Source organism: Hippocampus guttulatus, chromosome 1, assembly GCF_054856545.1.
Source record: "Hippocampus guttulatus isolate MCC_2025c chromosome 1, RoL_Hgut_1.0, whole genome shotgun sequence".
NCBI lineage: Eukaryota > Metazoa > Chordata > Actinopteri > Syngnathiformes > Syngnathidae > Hippocampus > Hippocampus guttulatus.
The window spans coordinates 3,463,197-3,490,024 of record NC_141261.1 but is presented as its reverse complement, the minus strand read 5'-3'; the positions used below and the strand labels follow the sequence as shown (position 1 = coordinate 3,490,024).

The 26,828-nt window shown below is 42.2% G+C and overlaps 1 protein-coding gene and 1 long non-coding RNA gene across 2 annotated transcripts; both read right to left on the bottom strand.

Annotated features, from left to right (window-relative positions):
- Positions 1-2,624: 2,624 nt before the first annotated feature.
- On the bottom strand, positions 2,625-23,918 carry c1qtnf12 (C1q and TNF related 12). Its single transcript, XM_086129991.1, has 8 exons — positions 22,916-23,918; positions 11,387-11,491; positions 10,793-10,904; positions 10,501-10,688; positions 9,239-9,347; positions 8,782-8,875; positions 6,599-6,677; positions 2,625-3,476 (listed from the first exon to the last, which is right to left on the bottom strand). Exons 1-8 carry the CDS (start codon positions 23,090-23,092, stop codon positions 3,378-3,380), a joined length of 963 nt encoding a protein of 320 aa, XP_085986117.1. The 5' UTR covers positions 23,093-23,918; the 3' UTR covers positions 2,625-3,377.
- Positions 23,919-25,420: 1,502 nt separating this feature from the next.
- Positions 25,421-26,804, bottom strand: LOC147210069 (uncharacterized). Its single transcript, XR_015102923.1, has 2 exons — positions 26,464-26,804; positions 25,421-25,630 (listed from the first exon to the last, which is right to left on the bottom strand). It is a non-coding gene; the product is annotated as an uncharacterized LOC147210069 (long non-coding RNA).
- Positions 26,805-26,828: the final 24 nt, after the last annotated feature.

The window sequence follows — 26,828 nt, the reverse complement described above, 5'->3', positions numbered from 1 at the left end:
TAATATTTGTCCAGAGAGCTTGTTGCTACCAATAGACCAAATTTTCTCCCAACAGTGGACTGGAATGCAATATAAGAGCTGAAACAAAGATCTCTGCCTTTACAAAAAAAATGACACCATACAACCTCAAATAGTGGACTCCACTGTAAGAGACGTCACACAATGATAGTATTCACAGTCCTTCAATTGATTTTTTCTCCAAATTTTCTGTATGAGTTAAGTATATCGACTAAATGGATCAATAACTTAAAAGGATGTTTTGTTGATGATCACCAGCAGTGCTGATTATGTTGGTGGCTCACCAGGCAGACGCATCAATAAATATCGATTAAATAGATCTATTGCTCCACCCCTAAGATATATACAATATATATACTGTATATATGTATATAAAGCGCGAAAGAGAGAGAAAGAGATTTCCAAGATACCTTTCAAAACAAATATACTGTAAATATTCAAAGCCTCTGCTCAATAACTGGTTGCACCTTTGGCAGCAATGATGTCAAGTCTTGGTTTCTTCTGAACAACAAGAACAAGAACAAGCTATTTGGTTGAATGGGGAGCATGCATTCACTTGTTCAATCACAGGGCGACATGGTGGGCGACTGGTTAGCACGTCTGCCTCAAAGTACAGAGTTGCAGGGTTAGATTCTGGCTTCGGCCTTCCAGTGTGGAGTTTGCATGTTTTCCCCGTGCATGCATGGGTTTACTTCGGGTACTCCGGTTTCCTCCCTCCAAAAACATGCAAGGCACTCTAAATTGTCCTTAGGTGTGAGTGTGAGCGTGAATGGTTGTTTGTCTATGTGTGCCCTGCGATTGGCTGGCAAGCGGTTCAGGGTGTCGCCCCACCCACTGCTCGAAGACAGCTCAAATAGGCTCCAGCACGCCCCGTGACTCTTGTGAGGATAAAGCGGATCGTAAAATGGATGGATGGATGGATGGATGGATGGATGGATGGATGTTCAGTCACATTGGGCTCATCAAAGCAGCAGAGATTTTTTTTTTCCCCCTCCGGATCTGTGTCTTGAGAAAATCCTGTCTCAGAGCTCGACAGACAATTCCTTCACCGTAATGCTTGGTTTGTGGTTTGTAATGGTGGCAATCTTCCAGTGTCCAGCCACACCACTTGGGGTGTGAACTGTCGCCATCACCGTGTCACTGGCTGGGAGTCAAGTACACTGAGCTAAAGGCCCGGACCGCTAACTAAGTGGCCAACGCCCTCTTCGATTTTTGGGGGGGGGGCAATGCTCACTGGAATCTGTTATACTTTTACATGCACTGTCAACTGCGGACAGTTACAGATTCGAGACAAGTGTGCGCCTTTCCAAATCATGTCCAATCAACAGAATAGTTCACACTATGTTCCCATGACATGGCTATTTTGCTTTTTTTTTTTCATACAAGAGTCAAGTTAGTGAATTAGCTGGCAGAAAAAAGTATTCTCGACTATTTATTGAGCAGCAATATCTGCCCCCAACACATCCACGCTGACTTAACACTCCCAAAGAAATATTTATGTCTTTTCACACTCCTCATGTTCAACCCCAGATGCTTATGTTTTTCAATTTTTCCAAGAATTAGGGTAAAAAAAAAAGAGAGGGGTCTAGAGTTGGTCTGTACTGAATGAGTTAAAGGGTTAATTGTAAATGTTACTTGCAACTTTGCTTGAGCAGTTCATGAAGGTTTTGTGAGTACAAAAGTTGCATATAGTCCATAGTAAAAGTTGAACGTCTAGTAGTGTCCTCAAATGGTTTGTGTTTAACTGGAGACGTTTCACTGTATTTAGCATTTGTTGAAATGTGAACAGGCAATTCTGGGAGGTCCAAAACTGTGATGACACAACTGCATCTTCATTATTACTATAATTACAGTGAAACTCCTCTACAACGAAACCTACATGGGCGAAAACACCCAAGTGTGAAAAAATCTTCATGCATTAAAACCATTCCCATTTTTCTGCTGCCCCTACAACGAAAAATCCCCCTGTTGCGTTATACGAAATATTTTTCTCTGCTCTTGCCTCGCAATGAGATTCACTACAAAACAATCCTTCCGCAAAAGTCTAATCCAACCTCAGCCGACAGCGACTCCTACTGCTTAGCTCGGAAACGGCAACAGCAAACACCACAGTGGCTTACACATGCACAGTAGTACAGGAAGTATTTGTTTCAGATGCAGCACGAACGTTACATTGCTAAAATGGCTACGAAACAGACCTTTGCAGACCAAGGAGTTAAGAAAAGAAAAGCATTCACGCTTGAAGACAGGATAAAAGTAATAAAAATGAAAGATGGAAGAAGCAAAGTAAAAGACATTATGCAACAAATTGATGTAAGTGAAAGTGAATGCTGATCGTAAATTTCGCAATTTCTTTCCCGTTTTTTTCTTTCTACTTTGGCTATATGAAGTGTCAAATAAGTGTATGCTCATATTCATGCAGTACATATTGGAATAAAAATAAAGAGTACACATTTGCGTTGTGTGTGTGTGTGTGTGTGTGTGTGTGTGTGTGTGTGTGTGTGTGTGTGTGTTTGCATCTGAGATAAAATTTGCTACAGTGAAAAGCCCCCTGTTGTGAAAAATGTCTTGCTGCAAACATGATTTCGTTGTAGAGAAGTTTCACTGTATTATCACAACTAAATGACTAGGTCAGTTTAATCATAGGTGCATGTTGTACAATGGAGTAAAAAGATATATCTTTATTACTGTAGGAATCTAACAGTCAAATAGCACAAGGTTGATACATTTTCTCAAACATAAATATCATAAAGTACAAATCTAAACAATTTTATGCAGTTATGATAAATTACAAATATATGGCAGGAAATTTAATAAACAGTCGTCGATAAACAGTATATGATGAGACAAATGGGCTGGTTCAAATCAACATTAATGGGACATACAAGAGTGTTACCATGACAACGACACCCTTAAAACAGAGTTTGATGTTGTGTTGTCGCCATGTTGTCAAACCATCACAGTTAATATCAATAAAACATGGGATTATAATGTTGAGAAAATGAACTAAAAACACACTATGACTCATATATATATATATATATATACACACACAGAGACAATTCATAAAGTTGGTTCTGTGCTCTAGGTAAAAGACTTACGGAACAAGCATGACAGTGACATGCTGCCTGTGCAGGTCATTTTACTGCGGTAGCAGCACGAGTTTGTCCAAGAAGCGGAGCGGTGAAATAGAAACCACAACTCACTTAAGCCCCACCCCCTTCAACCCACACTTCAGCACACAGGATCGCGTCAAAAGTCAGCTTGGACTTGCCGGAATGCCGATGTGCCATCGTGGCGGTGCTCGTGAGCGGTTGAGGAGTTTGAGGAAAACCAAAGCAGACTCCCGCTAGGTAACGCTACACGCCAAGGAGCATGCCCATGAAGTCGGAGCCATTCTGTATCGTGACGGAGGCCCCGGCGGCGTTGTCCACAAAGATGGAGGTGTATTGGCCGGCCTGCAAGAGGGCAACAAATTGTGTCATGCATGAGTCCAAACAGTACACCTCCAGAACCCACCCACTACAAGTGAGAATCCGTGACCTAGATTTTTTTTTTCATAATTTTACCCCCACCCAACTGCTTTGAATACATCTCAACTCATTATAATGCATTTAAACTTTGCATACTGTTCATTTTGCATGCACAGTAGCACTCTATTTTCGTAGACAGGGCAACTGCGCTGCGGCGCAAACGTCTTGTGTCTTGGAGATGCGCATGGTCGAGTGGCAGAAAGTCAACCCAAACCTTACGCCAGCTCAAACCATGTCTAACACTGGTGGGCTGCTGGTCTAACGCAACATATTCATTCATAAATATGTGAACAGTGCGTATCAACACTCGTAGTATGGTATTGTATTTTTTAAATCATGATATATTCAGTAATAGGGCGGTCAAATGAACGATTGTGGGTTGAGGGTGGTCTCCAAGTGCCCACTTCATGACGCATAGGTGCTTTCGCCATGGCAAGACTCTCGTGGCCAATCAGCTTGAAACATTTATGTCAGGAGCCGCTTTGATTGAAGTCTGCTCGTCCCACAGCGGCGCAGCACTCTCTAACAAATTATGGTCTAACCTGGAATTATGCAATGTGACATGGAAGATTTAGACTGGTCAAGAAAAAAAATGTTCCAGGTCACTTATGACCAGGGTCGAGAATAGTTTCATTATAATTGTTGGTCGCAAATTATTGAACTGCAGATCGGTTCAAAATGTGTTCGTGGAAAATTTTAAGTCTACTTTTATATCCAACACTTCAGACACGCCACTCCAAACTGCCACCATCAGAAGTTCTCTGATGACTCTGCGATTGTTGGCCTCATTACAGAGGGGGACGATCAGGAGTACAAGGGACTGACGAAGGACTTTGTGGACTGGTGCCAGCAGAATCTCCTCCAGATCAACCCTAGGAAAACTAAGGAGTTGGTTGTGGATTTCTGCAGGAAACAGTCCTCAGCACCAGCACCGATGAACATCCAGAGTATGGACATAGAGAGGGTGACCTCCTACAAGTACCTAGGTGTTCTTCTGAACAACAAACTGGACTGGTCTACGAACACGGACACCCTGATTAGGAAAGGACAGAGCCGACTCTTCCTGCTCAGGAAACTGAGGTCTTTTGTGGTTCAGGGGTCACTCCTTAAGACTTTCTATAACTCGGTGGTGGCCTCGGCCATCCATTATGGCATTGTCTGCTGGTCAGGCAGCATCTCGGTCCGGGACAGAAAGAGACTGGAGCGACTGGTCAGGAAGGCCAGTTCTGTCCTGGGCTGCTCCCTCGACACTCTGGAGGAGGTGGGCAACAGGGGGATGCTAACTAAGCTAAAAGCTATGATGGACAGTCCCTCCCACACCCTCCAGCCCGCCCTGACAGCACTAGGTAGCTCCTTCAGCCAGAGACTGTTACACCCGCGCTGCAAGAAGGAGAGATACCGCCGCTCGTTCCTACTGACTGCTGTCAGGCTGCTGAATATAAATAATCATAATAATAATAATAATTTAATGATGTGAAAAACTATTGTAAATAGCACCGCGACTTATCCATTTTGTATTTACATTGCACTTAATTGATCAGTGTTTGGGTTTTTTCTTCTTCCTTCTTCTTTCTACCCACAATCTTGCTGCTGTAGACTGTAAATTTCCCCAGTGTGGGACAAATAAAGGATATCTTAATCTTAATCTTAACATTGCAGGTACTGTGTGTGACTTTTTCTTCTGTTTAGTAAGTTTAACCACTATTAATTAGAACTGTATATAAGGGTTAAAATGATCAAAACGCACCTCAATTTGTGAAACTAAAAAAATGAACCCAGTTTATAAATACTGTACATTGCAGACATATTTGAACATACATGTGAAATGAAAAGAGCAAAGATGCAAATAGGAAGAAGGGTAAATACTGTCTATATATAACAGTGAGTCAAGCTAATGCATGACTATCAACATAGCAGGGAGCAAAACGGCAACATTTGTTGATACTTAATTTCTTACAAGACAACAATCTTGATTCATTATCTTCCTGCACAAGGTGAAAAGAGGCAATGTCGCTATCAGTTGTCATGCGGGTTCATACATGCTAAACTGAAGACGTGTTTGGTAAGATTTTCTTTCCACATCACTGTTACGATTGAATGCGATGCAACCAGACGGCTGCAGAATTCATTGGGAAGCCTTAACGGCATGATGGAATTTAAATGTTATTTGTCAAATAAGAATTATGTTGAATGTGGGGAAATTATTTTTCATCAAAAGAGAAGAAAAACAAAGCGCACGACTTGGCAGCAGCCAGCAAAAGAGCTGTTAAGTCGGATGACTCGTTTGTTGTCTAACTTCGGTTGCACACATTTGAGTATTTTCTCTTATTTATGATCAAAATCATCAAACATCCGATTATCCTGAGTGATTTTCCACTTCTTGTGCGCTGCTCAGTTTTACCATAGAACATCTGGGAGAACACCAGAAGCACAAAATGAAGTTTGAAGTGACAATTAGAAGTGCTTGTGGAAGACAAACAAACAACTAGCCGAGTTACATAGAAAAAAAAATCTATCACCTTGATCATTTTGGTGAAGCCAGCAAGCACATAAAATCCATGTTTTGTTTAGTTTTTTTAACTTGTCTTGGGTTCCTCCCTTATGTAACGTTGTGTTAAAAACTTGAGGCAGCACAACATGCCACACTTTCTGTGCCTTTGTTGTTGTTTTTATGGGTCGTGGACCAGTAGTAGGGGACCACATTTGTCAGAGGGCTCTTACATTTGAAAAATGTTAACGTCCACACTCTACTTGAAGGAGACGAACATAACATCAGCTATAAGAAGGCGAGCCGCATCCAGAACTAACTCTGCCACAGCTTCCCTGAGCTATATTTGTCAGTTTTAATTTGACAACGGCAGCCAGACAGGAGTTTAGAACAAGAGATATTTTCAGATCCCATCAAGAATAATATCAGTACGAACAATTAATCCGTTCATTGGTTTGCCCTATCGTCATTCAATGTAGTGAAATGCCCGTCCCTCCCATGTTCATCCCTGACCAAAAGAAATCACCGAATTAAGTCGAGGTCAATACAGGTTACTCACCTGCAGCTCCAGGAGTCCATGAACACTCACAGTGAAGATCCGACTGTTACTTTCCAAGCCGACAATCATCTCCAAAGAGCTGCAAGAAAACCATGATATTTTGAGAACAGCATTCACATTGGCATAATGACGCTTATTTGCATCAACGCCATATTGTAGAGACACCGGGGGTCAGAAGCAATCTGGAAACTTTTTTTTCTATAATTTTGAATCGAATGAACATATTCCTGTATTATCTAAGCAAGCCGAAAATATCTCTTCAGTGGGAAGCACTGGCTCATTTTAAGTGCAATCTACAGCATGTTTTATGGCAAATCAAGCTACGTTCATCTTCACATCGACCGCCATCGCAAAAAGACTGACTGCACATTCTCTGCATTTTGATATTGGCGAGGTCGGAGGGGATGTGTGTAAGACTGTCTGAAGTGCCGGCTCATAAAGGTAAAGCTTAGGAGTCTTTATATCAACCCCAATTCCACTGAAGTTGGGTACAGTAATGTAAAACTCAATGACAACAGAAAGTATTTGAAAATCCTTATCAACGTATGTTGTATACCGTATAACGTATAATGATTACAAAGCTAAGAAGGGCGGCACGGTAATCAACATTTTAGCACGTTGGCCTCACAGTGCAGCGGTTCAGGGTTCGATTCCGGCTCTGGGTTTCCTGTATGGAGTTTGCATGTTCTCGCCGTGCCTGCGTGGGTTTTCTCCGGGTACTCCGTTTTCCTCCCAAACTCCAAAAATAATGCATGGCAGGTTGGTTGGGAAGTCCAAATTGTCTCTAGGTGTGATTGTGAGCGCGGAGGGTTGTTTGTCTATGTGTGCCTTGCGATTGGCTGGCACACAGTTCAGGATGGGTCACGAAGCACGCCCGCGACCCTCATGAAGATAAGCGGATTAGAAAATGGATGGATGGATGGGTGGACAAAGCAAAGGACATTTATATTGCAGCTGATAAACATATTCATTTTTGCTGTTGTTTTGAAATGATGTGACCTGCGCCTGCTCAATGGCTGCTTGGTTTCCCCAATAGCAACCACTGAGCAAGACCGTGTCACAAAACAGAAAGGCCAGCTCTTCCGGTCATGACTTCAACAGCCTACCATCACCTCAAAGGAAAAAAGCACTTGTGAAAAAAATAAATGTACAGATTCAGGTCAGAGAAGACAAATGGTTTGGAAGAGGAATTAGGGAGGCCATCTACGTCAAGGGTGAGAAACTATCTCTAAACAGAAGAGGCTTACGAGTTAAGACAGCACCAGTCTCCCACACACAATACTGTCCTTTCATCCCTTCCCAAGAGATTCTATAATTTAGTATGTTACAAATTACAACAAACAAACAGGGCCACTTCTAGCCTCCATGACCATTGTTACAACTGAATGAATCCAAAGTATAAACAAGGATGATTCCACCCAAAGGACTGTCACTGGCAGGCAGAGGCCAATGTAGCAACGACCATTTTGCATCAGAAAGGAGTGACACCATTTTGGCTGGCACGTGCCTCGAATTTACAGGATCAATTCTTGGTTTCCACCAGGGCTGTGCACAAATCTGTGGTTAGTTGAAGTGAGCTGCGAATTGGCCGTTAAAAACGAACGCTGAAACACAATGTTCTGATTCGAGTCAGAACAGGTCTTAGCATTGTCATGTTTATTTTCACATACAGTATAAATGTGAAAAGAAAATAGCCACACTCCTCATATGTGTGATGGTCAGTATAGCATATGCATCCTTTTAACAGCCATCAATGTCGATTTCCTTGGTCAAATTATTTACTTGTGGTTTGCAACTAAAGTTAAAAAGATGGGATTAGACAGCTCTCGAGATAAAACAAAGCTAGCAATGCAACACTCCATCATGAATAAGCCGTGCTAGCAATGTAGCAGCTATGGCTAAAAATGGCTTACTTCATATCTTCTTTTGTGTTTCAAAACCGTAAACCGAATTTGAATAGGGGTAGGATGTTAAAATGTTACATAATACACTGCATGGGCATTTTGTTTCATGATGGCTCCAGTTTGTTCCTGTAACTGATTATTATATGATACAGTATATCATTATTTCATCGTGAGAAATGTGGGGTTTTTTTTCATCTGTAGAGTATGAATTTCACCAACATGCTAGAATGGATTGTGTTTAGAGTGCACACTGTAGTAGCCATAATGTTTCACACTTACGTGTATCTGTGGCAAAGTGACTCGATGCAGATTAATACACGAATATTGTCCCTGGCCTTCAGCTGGGTTTTGCTTCTCTTCACCTCACTGTGATCTGAAAAAAAGTCCACATTTACTGTTACCAAAGCAACACTCTTGTATTTACATTACAAATTGTGGCCCTTATTCAAGTCATTTGTATGCTACTGTGGCTTGAAATAAACAAAATAGCACATTTGGCATTGCCTTAGTGACCTCAACTAACCAATTTAGCGGTCTATATTAACCTATATGTGCACCACCAAGCAAACCTACACTTACATTAATGTGAGTTGTGTGCAGTACTTCATTAATGATCAGTGTTTATTTCAATGATCAATGTTTCTTGCAATAAGGTTGACTATTTTAGCGATGAAACGATACGGGTGGCCACCAATTTCCTAACTGCATCTTTAGTGGTTTGTGTCATTTGATTTACCAATATGGACATTAGCAGAGAACTGGTAGATCCCTGTGATGGGGGCGGTAAATCTGCCAGTAGACTGATCCATGCCTGACCCTCTCAAGAAGGCTCCCTTGGCTGGCGGCTGAAAACAAAGTCAAGATCAGAGGCGGCATTTTTAGAAATAAACAGTGATTTGATTGAGGGGGGGGGGGGGGGGTAAATGTGACAGAACTGAAGAAGTATTTTTGTTTATGTGTTACAGTGTGCTGACTCCACTTATTATTTTCATTTTTTCCTGCAATAGGGTTGGTAATTTTTGTTTCCTGATGTATTTGTATGTAACCGTTTCAACTGTTTACATGACAGGCTACATGTTGTTATGTCACCATGATGATGTTTAGGGTGACTTGAATCATGAATGGTTCCTTTTCCAGTTGGATTCAGATCACAACGAAACCGCTTCAGATTATTGTTCGCAAAGGTTGATACGGTCAGCATCTGTACGTCGATCACTAACGAAGCAGAGGAAAGCAAACTAATATTTTATTCCAACGGACTAAAGGGCTTCATTGTGGGATCTTGTGTTTTTCAATTATCCGAGTATGTCACAAGTCCACACGATTAGCCCCCAGCCTGTCTCCTTCCGTCTATAAAGGTTCTGCTATGCCCGCCTCGTCAACAGGCTTCTTCCACTAAAGCAAGCTGTTTCTTACAGTGTCTATTTCTGTCCTCTCCAAACTTTATTCCAAGTCACAGACAGAGTGCCTTTTGTGTGCCGTCCAGAGAGTGATGTGTGGAATTGAACTGATATTTTTGACTGGCTGGTCTTTGGTTGGAACTTCAGGCTTTACCAGTGCCAGTTACCACTGAGGGGAGGATGCCTCGCACAAACTAAACAATGACGAGCAAACACAAGTCTCTCCCCGCTACTGGCATACCACTGTGACGCAAATGAGTCCGAAAAGCAATTTCTTTCAGAAGGATAAGGACAATTCTTCAGATTATGGCCACGTTATCAAAAGGAATGAAAATAAATAAGTCAAACCCTGCAATAAATTATTCATCCTATTGTGTTTAAACATATTTGGAAAACAGTAAGTATGTCATCTCTAACCTCAAAATGTCGAATGTAGGTAACATTGTAAACCGAGGACCGGCTTGTAGTTTTTTACCACCCAAATGGCTCCTTGAACCCCATTAGGGTACTGACAAACCAGTTGAGAATCACAGATTTCGAGTTATGGCTTGAGTCTCATGCAGTGAGTTGGCTGCAGTTGTCAGCATTTGCAACATACTGTTTGAAAATTCTGGAGCTCCACCAAAGTCTTCTTGTCAACCACCACGGGTCCCTTGAGTTTGCAATGGAAAGCCTCATCGATTCGCCGGTAGGAGGTCATGCCCTCCTGCAGCGTGAGGAGGGCTACGGGAAGCTGGCTGGAAGCGGGTTGACGATCCACAGCCCCGGTCCGTCTCTCTGTAGCCTCTGTTAGAAACACAAAGGTCATCACCACAAAGGCCCAGTTAATACGATCCGAACCCGGCGTGTTATGAGCCCTATATCAGCTGGACAACCAACATGCTTCCTACCTTTTATCATCTCTTTGAACTCTTGGAGAAGAACTTCCTGGGTCACCTCAGCTCCGGGTGAGCCAGGTGGTCCTTGTGGTCCCGGAGGACCTGGAGGACCAGGTGGGCCCGGCTAATCAAGGACAGAAACCAAACATTAGCAACCAAGCAGGTCATAATAGTCACAAATCAAATCCTGATGTGTCTTGTGCGTGTCGGCGCGATAGTGATAAGAACAACAAGAGAAAGGTCACGCATGGTGAGCAAAAAGGACAACAACGCAAGGCAACTTTCCTCATGATGTGTGACTCTTTATTCCATGAGGAAGACCTTTGGTAGCCTATTTGTCCTCTTCCCATTCTGGAATTTGTATCTAGCTCCACCTTTTGGGTAGCCAACCACTGTCCTCGATACACTAATGCCAAACAGTGTTGTGGAATGGATCTGTAAATTCCGTCTTTCGGTTTGATCGTATTGCATCATATAACATGTGGACACATGATTAAAGACAAGCAAACTTGATTGCTTGATCGAAAGGCTGTGTGTGTGTGTGTGTGTGTGTGTGTTTAGTTTTTTTTTAACACTATGACATTCTCTGCCATCTTCTGGGTTTACCAGAGGTCTTTTCCTTTTGCGACATTTTGCTGGGTAGTTGCCAACTGGTCGCTTGACAAAGTCCATCCATGATCCCAATGGATCCACTCTCTGGTTGTCAGAAACCTGCAACGAGAAGGTAAAATTACCTTGGGTTTGCAAAGGAGGAACAGTTTAAAAAAAATGTTGCTGAAAAATTTGCAGGTTTAGCTAACTAAATCTAATTTCTTAGAATAATAAAACTTGATTCCCAACACGGCAATAAAGCGCTCTTAATTTGCATTATTAGAGCTCGGCCTTTTCCAAACAGCACAAAGTGGCTTTTAAAGCTACAGTTGAAACATGTGAACAGCTGTACATAATATGGCAAATTGATTTTTTCCGTGCCTCCACTTCATTTAACCATCAAATGTCAATGTCATTTTTTATTTGGAGAGCACATTTCATATGGCAAGCATGAAAACAGTGTGCTTCAGGATAAAAAGCACGATGGCAATACATGAAAAAGATGTTTTAAAACAAGCAAACAAATTAAAAGCTAGTGAGAATAAATATGCTTGGGAAGATATTGTTGGAAATGAATCATCCACAATAACAACAGAAGCCACCCTTTTTCCCCCACCAGGAGAAAAATAAATATCTGGTTGTACCTACCTGATACGACTTTGTGTCAACACATAGCCTGCAGATTGATGTGGCATTTGTAAAACTAAAGTTTAGTTCATTATCATAATTTAATTCTAATTCTATCCCTTGCACAATTTCTTTGCACTTTATGAGATGCAGACTTTTGATGTAGCAATTTACCCATAAGTTCGGTCTTTTCAAAACAGTCCATTACTGTACTCCTAACCCATTCCCTCTAGATAGTTCACTTGGTCAAATCCTATTTTCCAGAAGAGCCTCAGACAAATGTAAACAAAGTGAATGATTTCTTAGAATGTGGAATGTTCCTTGAACAAGACGGTTTAAAAAAAAAACATGTAAGTGTGGCGGACTGTCCACATTTGCTTATAGTAACGTAAGAACAAATTGTAATAGTTTGTACTGCATGCCCAGGCTTCATATGATTTAATATTGCTCGTTTACTTTCCAATTTGCGTACTTATATGAAACAACTCACTTGTGACACGTTACTGCACAGCCTCCATTAGCCAGACATGAAACGTTCCAAGATATGTGGACACAACATTTACATGCACGACTGTGCATTTTGGTTGATGTCAAACGAGAGCCTGAATGAATTCCAATTGCATTCATGGTAAGCAGCCTTTCAACCAAACGTCAAATCGTTGCGGTCGAGATAGACGAGGAGATAAAGACGAGCCACGAAAGGTGAGCCGTCTGAAATGGAATTTGTTTCGTTTTGGCAGCAAGACGCAGATCACTTATCTGTAAAACCAACACTTTTTTTTTTTTTGCACTGTACAAGACCTGCCTGCCTCTTGTTCCACTGCAATAAAAAAGTGTTTTCTTGTTTGCCTTCTCAATATCCTGGAATCAAAACACTTTTTTCCCCCACAAATATTTGGAGTGTCTCTTCTGTCTGACAGCAGACTAAATAAACAAGTTAACATGTTGGATTTTCTTCTGTTTTTGTTGTGCTTCTCAGGCTGGGAAACACACAAATGCAATGAAAATGAGAACTTATGAGACTACTTTTCTGGCTCCCCAATACAATTTCCATAAAAGGCTTGTGGTAATTTTCCACTGAGAGTTTTTAAGAATAAGTACAGTTTTAAAGGGATATCGTGTGTGTGTGTGTGTGTGTGTGTGCCTGCCTGTCTGTCTGTCTGTCTATCTGTTTAGTAGCCAGCAGTCTCCGTTAACATGAAAAGTGTAAAACTAGAAAATGGATTTCTCTTTTGTCTTTAATAACCAGGAGGAGGATTATTACATTATCATCACTTGTTAGCTTGGCAACCAAAAATTGACAAAAAGACTGCAGATTTTCAGCAAACAATATTTCTCAAGCCAAGTAGCCAGCACGGTTAACGCTCTTGGTCGCTCGTATTAAGTGTCATAGGACTATTAATGAGCATTAAAAGTACAGCATATACTCCACTGACTTTGTCCAAAGGGGGCTTACAATTTTCTACAGTGAATCAGATGGAAAGTTTGTCAACGGGGGTCTTAACCCAGAGTGCCATGACAAGTTGCCAATGAGCATTTAGTGCTGTAATTTGGTCAGCAAATACGGTACTGTGAAATACTGTAAAGTGACAACTCGACACTATGGTACCACCTATCCTTTTGTTTTGACATCATTGGGGAAAAGTAAAGGTTAGCATAGCTAAATTGTTAGCGGTTCAATTGTTTTGACAGAACTTTTGGATGTCAACTGTCATTTTCTGTTTCTTACCTTCTGTTATTTGTATTTTAGTGAATAAAGGCTTCTTGATTTTGACTTGGAAGAAATCACTTCTATTTCTATTCGATTCAACATTTCCTGTGGGGTGGGGGGGGGGGGGTGTTTTCACTGTCTTAAATATTTACAATTCTATTTGACAAATACCCATCCATCCATCCATCCATCTTCTACCGCTTAGCAGACGCCCCTGCAGCTTTAGCAGGGAAGCCCAGACTTTCCTCTCCCCAGCCACTTCTTCTAGATCTTCCCGGAGGATCCCGAGGCGTTCCCAGGCCAGCGAGGTGACATAGTCTTTCCAGCGTGTCCTGGGTCGTCCCCGGGGCCTCCTGCCGGTGGGCCATGCCCGGAACACATCACCAGGGAGGCGTTCAGGAGGCATCCTAATCAGATGTCCGAGCCACCTCTTCTGGCTCCTCTCGACGTGGAGGAGAAGCGGCTCAACGCTGAGCCCCTCCCGGATGACCGAGCTTCTCACCTTATCTCTAAGGTTTCAGTCACGACCCATAGCTCGTGACCATAGACAAATACCCAAGAGAAGAAAATGTAAATAGTCTATAGTGTAGAAATGGTCGCTGAAGGTACCGTATATGAGTATTCCAACCCTCAGGACATCAGGAAACCAATCATCAGGAAAGACAAACGCCACTAATTAGAAAGGAAGTCAAAGCTTCGCATTAGTCACGTGTTTATGTCATAAAGCAGACATATGAGTTGGTATAGCGCCTACTTTGCCTACATGATAAAGACAGCATATCAATAACAGGTATTCATCTGCACACTTGAGCTTGTCAGCCTGTTCGAACACGCACACGCACACACACACACACACACACGCACGCGCACGCGCACACACACCCAAACACACACAAATGTGATTAAACTATGACAATTTCACCCCTCAAGGATTTTCTATGTTCAAGAATGAATGCCAACAGACAAAGTGGTTAGTACCTTAATTTATGAGCTGAGCATCTTTCTTCTTATTCTTTATTGTGAATGGTTCCAACACAATGGAATGCGCTGTCATTTTCAAATAAAGATGTCGTTTCCAAGGGATCAAGGAAGATGTTTTTCAGGCTGTTTACATAAGAACATTTGAAATTGAAAACTCGTTTTTTTTTTTTTAAAAAACAGTGTTGTTTCCATTTGTGTACACAAAATACATAATTCTGGGTATTCCAGACTTATCTGGTCGGCAGTTAGCACAATATTGTGATAATATGGGAATGTGCGTTGTTGCGTGATTTCTAACATGCAATTGCACATCTAAGTGGATCAAAGTGCTATTGTTACAACACTTAACTATGACAAAAATAACAGACTAACATATTTTACATTAGATTAGAAACCCATATATATGTAAACATAGGATATTCAAAAGATGGTTTGGATTACAATTTGGGAGGACAAACCTTTGGCATGCGCATTTGTTTTGTTTTGTTACACGGTGACAATGGCAACTGTAGCCTAAAGTACATCAGAAATTGGTGAACAAAATCAGAGGGCCCTAGTTTCATGCCCAGTGCAAATCTTGCGCCAAATGTGTACTAACTGTGTCCATGGGTGTAGTTTTCTTTCTTTTAGTATTTTCATAAAACGGGCGTGAACACAGCCAACTTGATTCAAGGACAATGAAACGACTCCTCCCATTCCCTTTAAATTCAACGCTGGAGAGGTGTGGTCTCCATGGCCGAAGCATAAACGGACTCACTGGAGTCCATGCAGGAGATCGCCATGTGCAAAGTACGTTTATAAGGAAGTGCAAGAGGATCCCCACTTGCGGATGATGTAAAGTTGGCCGCTGTGAAGCGGGCACTGGAGACCGCCTTCCACCAGTGCATCCATGTGTGAAAACACAACTTGTCTGCCTGCACAACAATGAAATCCTACAAAATCGCGCTCCACCACCAGCGTCCACAACTTTTTGAACTGGTCTAAAGTTTAGTCTACTTTCAGCCACCAAATTATCACGTGCGCCAGGGGTCTGTAAAAGAAAACAGCCTCAGTCCCCTGGAATGCCCAGCGAAGCGTACGGTGTTCCACAAAATTCCCAAACACGGTAAGCTAGACCAAAATCACAATGCATAGCATACTTGCACTTTCTACAAAAATAGAACCCAAGTAGTCAAAATCATCTTTACGGGGCAACATTATGCAAGTGACGATGCTACGACAACAAATACAATAAAGGCAGCACAACAGAAGAGTGCAAAACAATGTGTCCCATTGATCATATGATTCAATTGTTTGCTTTTATGGAATGGAGAAAGAAGCTGTCAGATTGTCAGGTGGTTTAGGTGTGCAGTGTTTTGTCGTGCAGACCAGAAGGCGGGAGTTCGAAAAGGCAGGAGTCCAAAGTAGGATGAGTTCAACAGAATTTTGATTCTTCTTTATTCTTGGCGAGTGCAATCCCAAATAGTGGAATGAAGTGCAACGATTCTTTTTATGCAATTTTAACTGCATGTTGATTGGTCTGATATTTTCAAGTAGGGATGGAGCCCTGGTACCAGTCTGACAGCTGACAAAGAACACCGAGGCCCCATCTTTGATCACTACCGATGTATGAGTGCCTGGAAGTGGTCTCGTCAGTCAACAGCCCAAACTGCCTGCCGATGAGAGGCTTTGAATCTGCTCGACAGTTTACCCTGCTCAGTGGTGCTTCTGGCAATGCCACAGATACACTCGTCTGGACCAGAGCAAATTTGGAAGCATTAAAAAAAAAACCACAGTTTTTAAATGAAAACAGATGAAAATTGGGACGTTTGGCCATTTGTTGACATGACAACAGCAGAACAACACAAACAATGAAAACGGTCAGCCGTGCAAACATAGGATACCCATGAATACTAGCTGTAGAATTAGTGTATGACAGCGTTTCAAACTGATGGATGTGTGAAAACATTTTATTCTATTTTATAAGACAGGAGCCTTGGACTAAAGATCCTGGTACTGAGAAAATGTTTGGCTCCGTGTGAACAATCCTTTTACATACCTGTTATACCTGTAAAATCCATCCATCCATTTTCTAATCCGCTTATCCTCACTAAGGTCGCGAGCATGCTGCAGCCTAACCCAGCCGTCATCGGGCGGTAAGCAGGGTACACCTTGAACTGGTTGCCAGCTAACCACAGGGCTACTTAAACGAACAACCACTTGCACTCACAGTCATACCTAGGGACAATTTAGAGGGTTCCATTAATCTGCCATGCATCTTTTTGGAATGTGGGAGGAAACTGCAGTAGCCGGAGAAAACCAACGCAGGCACGTGGAGAACATGCAAACTTTACACAGGAAGGCCAGAGCCGGCGGAATCCACCCCTGCACGTCTGCACTATGAAGTTGACGAGCTAACCAGTCGACCACCGTGCCGCTTTATATTAAGTCCTAAATGGGAAAATACCTCTGGGTGCTCCCAAAAATACAATCAGTACTCTGGGACTCCATCTCAAGCATCTCTTGTATTTTTCCATGAAATTTGCTCAACTTTACAAGTGCTCAAGCACAAGCTGGAGAACAGGGACAGAGAGCTGTGTTGTGTTCCTGATAAAAAAATAAAGTGTTGCACAGGCAGGCTTTAGGCTGGATAGACAGGATGATGAAGAGTCTTATAATCCTCTTGTTATTTCCCATGCCTGTGCTCCTCCCTGTGCAGTCATCCATGCATGGCTTGATGGGGATCACAGTGCACCTATCACAGGCTGAAGGGATCCTGAGGCGGGATCCAGCCTTCTAACCTGTGTGCATTCAGTTTGCTGACATGAGCCAAATTATCTTCTGGAACTTGCCTGTTGTGAATGTTTGAGGGTACTCTTTCTGTCCAAATTAAAATCAAATACAAGAGAAATTCTAAAATCAAATTCCCATGATGCTGTGCAATTTGAAATTCCACCCATATTTTCAGGAAAAATGCACCTCTAAAGTCAAACAAGACGTCATCATCAATCAACATAAGAGTTGAGTTCAGCAAGCACATGTTGCTTTTTGTGGCTTTGAAACACAAATTCCAATCAGTGTGAACAAGAGGCGTTAATGGAATAATGTGATTTGTAACTTTTTTTTTTTTTTTGCATAGTCATCCCAGGGAGACAATAAAAATGACAACATAAAGAAGGAACAAATGTTTTTTTGTTGTTGTTGTTCATAGAATCAAGAGTTTTTATTTCATAAAACTCACATTGTGTATAGCAGCAAACGGCATTTTCTTGTTTAGAAGTAAAACGTGCAGACCTCAAAAGTCAAAACTCAGGATTCTATTGACAATAATAATAATAATAAGAAGAAGAAGAAGAACAATAATAATAATAATAATATACTGCTATATTAATGTACTTTTAATCTTATAGACCATAACTTCTGGCTGACGTACACTGTAACATAAATTATTTCATTTCAGGTTTGGTTCGGTTTAGCGAGTATGATTTTCTCTCCACTTACTAATTTGCCTGCTATTTTGCTGTATAAAGTGGATGCTCTCCAATTTAATGCGGTTCCAACCAGATGTCTGTGAAAAAAGTACTCATCACCGAAGCACTTAATTCAGGTGTTAAACACGGTAGCTGTGTCACTCTTAGGTTAGCTTAGCAGTTAGCATGGCTTCTCTGTCTTTTCCTGTCATCCTCCCGTCAAAATGGTCAGAAATGTAGCGTATTCACAGCTAGGAAGGCAATAATTACTGACTTAGGGGTGACTCCGCAACATGTTAGGCTGCACTGGTAGCCAGCTACAACTTGTTTCTAGCTAGGTACTGCAATATAAGTAGCACAGAGCTTTGTTCGACCTCCGCCTACCTGCGGTCGGTGATGTGCGCCTAGCAAAGCTCTTTGGGACTGTCTTGGCAGTTGATTTTCAGTTTTGCTATTCAGTGTGTTTTAGTGAAAGCAAAATGCTAATTTTCACCTTTGCAAGGTTCTTTTTGACAATAAAGTTTATCCAATCCAATCCAAAGTGCGATGTGGATCCGGTTAGTTTCAGGTTGATCCAAAATGTCACAAAGACATCACCAGGGATGAGAGAGAGGAAACAAAAGCCTCTCCCTAGGCTAAATCCAGCCATTTATCAACACGCCAGTGTGGTGTTTGACTTGACTCCCCTAATTACAGCCATTGCAGATTCCTCAGAGCGCTCAACAATGACAGATTGCTCTCATCTTTTGTTTGGAAAGCAATGAGGCTTCCATTCTCTTAAGAGTTTAAATTGGGACAAGAAGAGGGGTCGGGCAGCATTAGATTTCGTTGAAACGTCTATCGAGGCCACATCTTACTATGGTGATTACAGGACTTTTAAAGGGAAAATGATCCCAGGCTTGCCCACAGCAAGCAGCCCACACGCAGGATTGGCCATCCTGAAAAAGTGTTTCCAGTTGGCATATGAGGGCGGGGGTAAATGTGGGGTGTGAATGTTTGGCTGGATTGACAACATACATTTCATGCCAGGACACCTCGAGCAGACATGCTGCTTTCCTTGCCATGTGTCGAGTGATAAACTTACTTAAATAAGCAGTCTGAGTTGTCTTAGGGCACACTTTTGCCTCAGAAAGCGGAAAAGTGTCTAGAGCAGCGACACTTTGTTTACTTGAAGATGGAAGTTCAGGTTCTCATCAGAAGTGACATTTGGCAAAAACAATTTTCTGGCATTCAACTGCATCTTTTTCAGAGTGACTACAAAACATGACAACGATCTTGTAAAAACTGCAAAGTGTTTTGAAAGATTTCAGAGACAGATGACAGGGTGTCACAACAATGTTTGTTCAAAAGTTGCAAAAGCGAGTAAAAACACAATGTCACTTTGGAATAAAAGGCTACACACATGCACATGGACAAACGGCTTGTCCTCCCGGGTATTTTGAATAGATTTCATCACTGTACAAGTGGGTTGGAAATGTGACATATGTAATTTTCCAATCTCTTTGACACATTAGTAAATGTGGTGATCTGCCATTGTTGTGGTAGTCAAATACTTGTGTACGGGTAGACTCAAGACGGCTCCAGTTTTGAGTGTTTCAGTGTGTTCAAACCTTCCACTTTGAGCTGTTAAAAATGGAATTGTGTAAAAAAGAATAAATAAATAAAAATCTTGAGATTTTGTAAATTCTGCTCTGGTTGTGGGAGACGAAAACAAAATTAGTGGGGAGGGACACAGGAGGATTTGAAGGGGGGGCTAATCCTGACCAAGGTGTTCTCTTTCAGGATCCATTCTAACGGGTTTTGTGCCGACCTTACACAGCAGGTTGGCCCACTTTCCAGGGCCACACCGCCCCCCGATTGGATGTCCCAGACACAGCGGAGTCAGACCGTGTCTTTGAATGACAGAATCAATTGACCGGGACGAACACTGCCCCGGTTCTCAAAATATCCACCCACCCTAACGTTCACAGGAATTATATCATGGCACAGGGCCTACAATGTTGGACCTCTGGTGAGGTAGGTGGATGTTGGGAAGGCATTTGGGGAAAATTAAAATTAAAAAAAACGAGACACCCCCGCACCTTGTTGGATGGGCCAGAGAAGTGGAATACGAGTGGGTTATAATCTTGTCAGATTTAAGAGTTGACACAAGGTCATTCTTCATTGGTTCTGCTTTTACAGGGTGGCCCAAGCCAAATACACAGCAGCGGACCACAACCACCTACATGATGTTTTAGAGATACAAAGGAGAGTCACTGCTTGTTTCCACGGGAGTAAGATTCCAAAGGTAGGAGCAGAAGGGAAAGAAAGCAGGTATATAGGACATGAGCTTTGTATGCCAACATAATGGGTGGGCTGAAAGCAAATAACCTAGCCTGGTGGAAAACCCACACAAATATTCATCGCCAGCAATAAACCAACTCCTAAGACCAGACAGTTTCAATGAATTTACTGTAGGTGACGGTTTCCATAGGAGCGTCAGACTCCAGGTTGGCAGCACCTTATCCGAGTCTGGCTGCGGCGAATTCCTGACTTTTTTTAGGGCGCCTTTGACCAGCATAATGATCAGCTTGCTCACCGGGCTTTCCGTTTACAGTTTGGTGCGACGTGACGCTATGGGACTGTCTCCAGAAATTGATTCACACTTCTCGTCCTGTGAACTGATGGTTTTAAGTTCTTGCTGTGGGCTTCCAATAGTTGTAACGAGCATGTCGGTATCATTCACTGTACCACATACTTAATCAGCATTGGCCTTCCACTTGCTTGGCTTCATCTCCATCCAGAGGAGCATCTGCTGCAAGATCTGTTAAACAAAACATCCGCGTGCAATATTTTGTACTTCTGCCTGTGAACTCACAGGCCCAAGTCCCCTGAATTTTGTTAACAGTCATCGATTTTATCCCTCAGCTTTATGGAAAACATTGTGATCTCATCACTCGGGCTTTAATGGCTTTTGGTGACTTTTGTTCCTGCCATCGCAAAATTATTATACGAGTCTTCAATCTCATTCTGGATACTGTCAAAACTCAATTCAGGAGTGCAGCCTAAAGGCTCAGGGATGGAGCCTGGCAGGGACAACCCACAATCAAAGCTGCCCCGAAGACACACTGAGACCTCTTGAGTCTTTCCGCAGACTGTGACCAACTATATCATCCATCAGCATCTCAAATTGGATTTTCAAAAACCCTGACAAAGCAGTTTTTGCAGTGAAAGACTTGGCGGTGGATTGGCTGTATACTTGACGTAAACATGTTTGAAGATCTAGGCTGCTGATGTTACTATCCATATCCGAGGCATGGTGAAGGTCGTCGACAATAGCTGTGACAATGTCAAATGATGCGCCATTAATATCCGGTGGGGACTTCGGTTGATGACCTGCGGGTTTGGCGTCCTTGGATTTAGACCAAATGTGGAGGATTTCAGTTACTGCCTCAGTTGTCTCATGCATGATGATATTTGGTTTGGACTAAAGGATGACATTTGACTTGTTAGCTCCTCAATCTCTATCGAGTGGGCATGGTCATGAGGCTCCTGGACTGACAGCTGAAGCCAGCACTGTTCTAGACACTGAGTTGTCAACTCCAACCCAGACAAATCCACAGTGCACCACAAGCAAGACATACCATCTAATAAAGCACTTTTAGATTGGTAAAAGTGTGATGAATGTGAGTGGCAACAGAGGCTAAGCGTCTACGTCAATGGCCAAAGCCAAAGAATGATTTACCCTTTGGGAAATCTCCTCTGATAACATGAGTCCAACCTATTGGCGTAGTCACACAGTCGCACCGAGATGCTAAGCGCTGAAGCAAATGCATGTTTGGGCCTTCCAGGACAGGAGTTATTTCATCAGGCTTTGTATCACCAAGCAGCTGGTGGAACACTGGTATGATACTTTTCAGGGCATCAGTGGATCGTTTTGGGGTCATCCCTGTGCACGGCCGCCAGTGTTGCACCTGTGTTAGAGTGACAATCACCAGCAGCTAGCAGGCACCACTGGGCTGGCAAGATTTGAACAAAATGTTTCGACACAATGGGGAGAAGTCTCCTATTCCACTGCAAAGTGTGTCTGCATTTTGCCGAATACACGTTAGGTAAACATTGAAACACTGCGCGATAACAACCACTGATCTGTGAAACCACACAGATGTCTGCATTTTACCGAATACACGTTTAGGTAAACATTTAAACGCTGCGCGATAACAACCACTGATCTGTGAAACCACACCGAGGACTTTCAGTCTCCCTTTCTGACAGAACTCAATCTCACCTATGATGTCGCTACACTCTCTCTGTATGAGGAAGATGACATCGGCTGAAGTTGAAGGACAAAATGTGACCGACAAGTGATCATAAAATATCACGGCCATGCTTCACCCCCCAAAAAAACTAAAACAAAGACCCACATCATCTTTGTTTTAGGGCTTGTTACAGAAAAAAATTCCTGTCTTGACATTACAACGCCTTTTTTTTCTCCACAGTAGTTTGAGGATATTCACACTAGACTTCACACTAATTGATGCTCTGATCGGCCCTTCAGCGATGCACATTCCTGGCATACCCGTGGAAGTCATCCATTAAGAATTTCACACATTTCGACGCGGCCTGCTGAGGTTTGACCTAAGAGGTCACACCTGTCCCCTGCAACCGTTCAACTTTTCCGCTCTGCGGCTGCAAAATGGTGATAAACCTGTTCATGTCACTTACGACTATTTGTTATTAAAAAGCAACAGTAGTATGGTACAATTATACTTTGTTTTTAAGTGTTTCAATCACTACCTTGGGAATTCCAGACTCTTCTTCGCTGTTGGAAAGAGTCACGTTGTAGGTCTCTGTGTGCTGCAGTGGTGTCTCTTTCAGCTTCTTCCTCTCCTTTTTAGCTTCCACTCCATCCAAGATGCAGTATATCCAACAAATGCAAATCGCCACAACCAGGGGAGCAGTCCTATACCACATCTCCACAAAACTGCACCAGGATCCTGATGGAGACGGAATATTCTTGCAGAAGCGCCTATTCTAGGATGCACTCCAGCTCCTGACGTCCTGAATGATGATAAGGTGCCAAAAAGAATGCAGCAACTCCAAGAGACAGTCACACTGACTACTGTGGTTGAGTCCCCACACCCCTCAACCCACTTCGGCCACTTGGTGCAGGCTTACTCAACTATGAAATGTTTCAAGCAGAATGCTCAGAGGGAATGACACATGGGCTCAGATCTGACAGCAAATAAACCCATTAGTGAGATTTTTCACGCTTTCTGCTCTGTTGGGGGGTGAGCTGAAAGATGGGAGGTAGGGGGGCAAAGGGGGTCTACCAGAAGAAGCAGCAGGAGCAGAGAGGAGGGGTGTCAAAAACTTGAGGGTTTGCAGCGGCTGCTTCTTCTCACTCTCACCGTGCAGTGGATCCGGCAAAGTGATGCGGTAATGGCTAAAAGTCGAAGGTCAGCCAAAGTCGTGGAGTAGTGAAAAAGATGTTGTTGCTGTTCAGTGTGTCCACTCGTCAGACAATTGGACACAATAGTGTGAGGTCCAGTCTTTTGAATCTCTTCCTGGTGGTTCCTCTCGAATATTCCTTAATCCTATCACAGGGTCGAACTGCGATCTTTCGACCACATGACACTCAGGTGCCGTGGTGGGTCACTGAAGGTTGCCTCCCCCCCAGCAAACTCACATCTGTTTGACATCAGACGCCAGGAAGAGATTTTGTTGTTGGTCTCTGCGTATCCATGTTCTCCCGTGTTCACTTTCTGAGCATTCAGAAGGGAGCATGGTGGAGTTTTTATCAAGAGCTATCCTCCCACCCCTCTCCTTTTCCACTCTTGGCAAACCCATAAGCCGGCCCAGGTCTGTTCTATCTCACCTGAAGCACAAGAGATTCTTAGGCAACAACTTGTTTATGCATGAGAAGTGTGTTCAAACGTGTGGATCTCCAAAACCCTCGAGTCGAATCCAAGTTGCCTTGAGCGGATTCATCTAATCTTATCTTGAATAAATCCACTGGAGAGATTTAGGGAGGTGTTAAATGGTAAATGGCAATTTGGCCATTAAAAAAGAAAACCTGGCATCTGGTAATTACTGCAATCAGTTCAAATATGCGTAAAAGAAAACTGTAATTTTTTGCGTAACCTGTCAAAATACTTGCTCTCGATTCAGATTTTAGCATGCAATGTTATACATTTTAGCATTGTGCCACCCAGCGGCAGCAGCGTGAATTAGTTGTGTCACAATAGACATATACATGAACGCCGCCATAGCATAACATACTCCGTCGACAGCACCGCCATATTCTATGTGGCAAAGTGGAGCGATCAATTCATACGGTCCAGTATGAGCCGCGGTGAAGCCAGCTTCCAAACAAATAACTCTTTCCTTGCCCCAAAATGTGTTTGGGGCCATAGAAATGGTATTACATACGAAAGTCGCTGTAAACTCACATTTGAGCATATTTGTGTTCAAATGAAGCTGAGGGGATGACAGAAGTAGTTCGCTAGGGGAAATAGAACTATAACCATACGCCAAATGAGATCATTTAAATAGAGATGGATATTTATGTAATGTTTTGTAGCCACTTTAAAAGATTGTTCTTTGATATATCCGTTCCTGTGCATCCTTTCTGTTGTTTAAGACGTAGCACTTAAAACTGAGACTGGTCTCTAGCTGTTTAAACCTATTTTAATTTTTTTTTTCTCAAATAAAGGAATCACTCACTTCTTGAACTCCCTCAGAACTGTACCTGTCCTTATAGACCAGTTTCAAAGTTTGCAAACAACAGTGACTTCATGAAGATGCGCGCGCATCTCGGAGGCAAAAGCACTCGTAGGTGAACAGTCCGCTCACACACCGCTGCCTGTATTTGATAAATACCCTGAGCGTTTTCACACACGAGACTCATCACACATCACGATTCTGTGCATGGATTGACATGTCCAGAAAGATCGTGGAACCAGTACGTGTGTGTGAAATCAACTTGAAGAAAGTGCACTTGCAAAACATCATGTGCAACGTCATTAAGCAGGATATCCAAAGACAGCATTGTGATAACTCGGGGTGAGTCACATAATGAAGCAAAGATGTCGAGATAATTTGCTGAAAATAGATTGCAATAACAATATCCTAATTTAACCAAATGTGAATAATGATACACACATATGAAACAGGCTCCTGTACTCAACTTGTTAAATGTAGCATGTTTCAAATGCTTTTATTCATAATTATATATTTGATTTCATATTTAGGGATAACCGACGAACACAGAAACTTCCTGAGATCAATTACATCAAAAGCTGCAGTTCTCACAAGCATTTATTCACACGAGGACTCCACAGACAGAAACACTGCTTCAGAGTGCGAGGACTGTCTTCCTGAGCCAGTTACAACTTTGGATGAAGAGTCTGCATGTGATCTCACACCTGAAGAACTTTCATCGAAAGTTGATCAGACATTGCTCTGTTGTGATGGAGGCAGCTGCACAATCAACGGGTACACGTTGATCGTCTGTAAAATAAATCATATCACATACATGTACATGTATATAAAATGTTTACCTGTGGGCTTTTTTGTTTTGTTTTGTTATTACCAAATGAGTGGACATTATTTTTCAGACGACTTGCAAGTTACTTGTAAATTAAGGCTCACTAAACTTTCTGTCATAGTATCTTTATGGCCGGGCGTTGATAGCTGTGGGAAAAAATATATATTTTTATATATATTCTTGTGTGTTTTTATAAACTCATGCATCTATACTTTTTTTTTTTGGTGTTCATACATCAGTCTATACAGTACTGTATTTTTCTTGTAATAAATTCATTTTCAAGACAAGCTATAATTCTGCTGGGTTTTACAGTTTTACCTTGCAAGTTTTGATTGTCAACTTGGTGAAACAGCTGCTGTATATGAAAATACAGATAGAACGAAATCTGGACTACGATGTTCCAGGGATGCTTTTCTTGTAAAATTTAAAAGTTACATTTAAGGATTTAAATGATAAATATGCAGTGAGAAAGATATATGCGCGCTCGCACATACATACACACACACACACACACACACACACACCTGTATGTGTTGTGAAGCATGTTTTTATCATTTGGCGTTCGTATGGCTGTCTATGTTTGTGTTCAACATGTGCATGAAGCATTGAAGAGTTACTTCCCACACAAATTGTAAACACATTTGACTGTAAAGACTACATATCAACTGCTTCACAAATGCTATACAGTACTTCATTATTTTCACCCACTTGTTGCTTTCACTAATTGAACATTATTCTGGGCTTTCACAACATAGAATATAATTTGACATGGTAGATCTAATTCCCAAATACTTACCAGATATGAAGTGAGGTGAAGTGAATTGCCTCCTCAGCCCAATTCTCACGTCTAAAGCTTGTAACCATAACTTTCGCCATTTTTTCTGAAAGGGGTGTTTACAAGCAGGAATTCTATAAAAGACTAGATCTCTGTGCGTGCTCTTTCTATTCTGAGAACCCACGGAACCGCATGAGGACGCCATTACTCACACGATTTTGTTCTGTTCAGCTTGTTTTCTGCCTCCGAAATAGTGATGTGTCATTCGCGAACGAACCGGCTGTTAGAGCCGGCTCTTTGAAGTGAACGACAGGAGCCGGCTCCTAATAGGGAGGCGCTCTTAATAGGAGCCGACTTTTTTTTTCTCCTGTTTTCCCCCCTTTCGG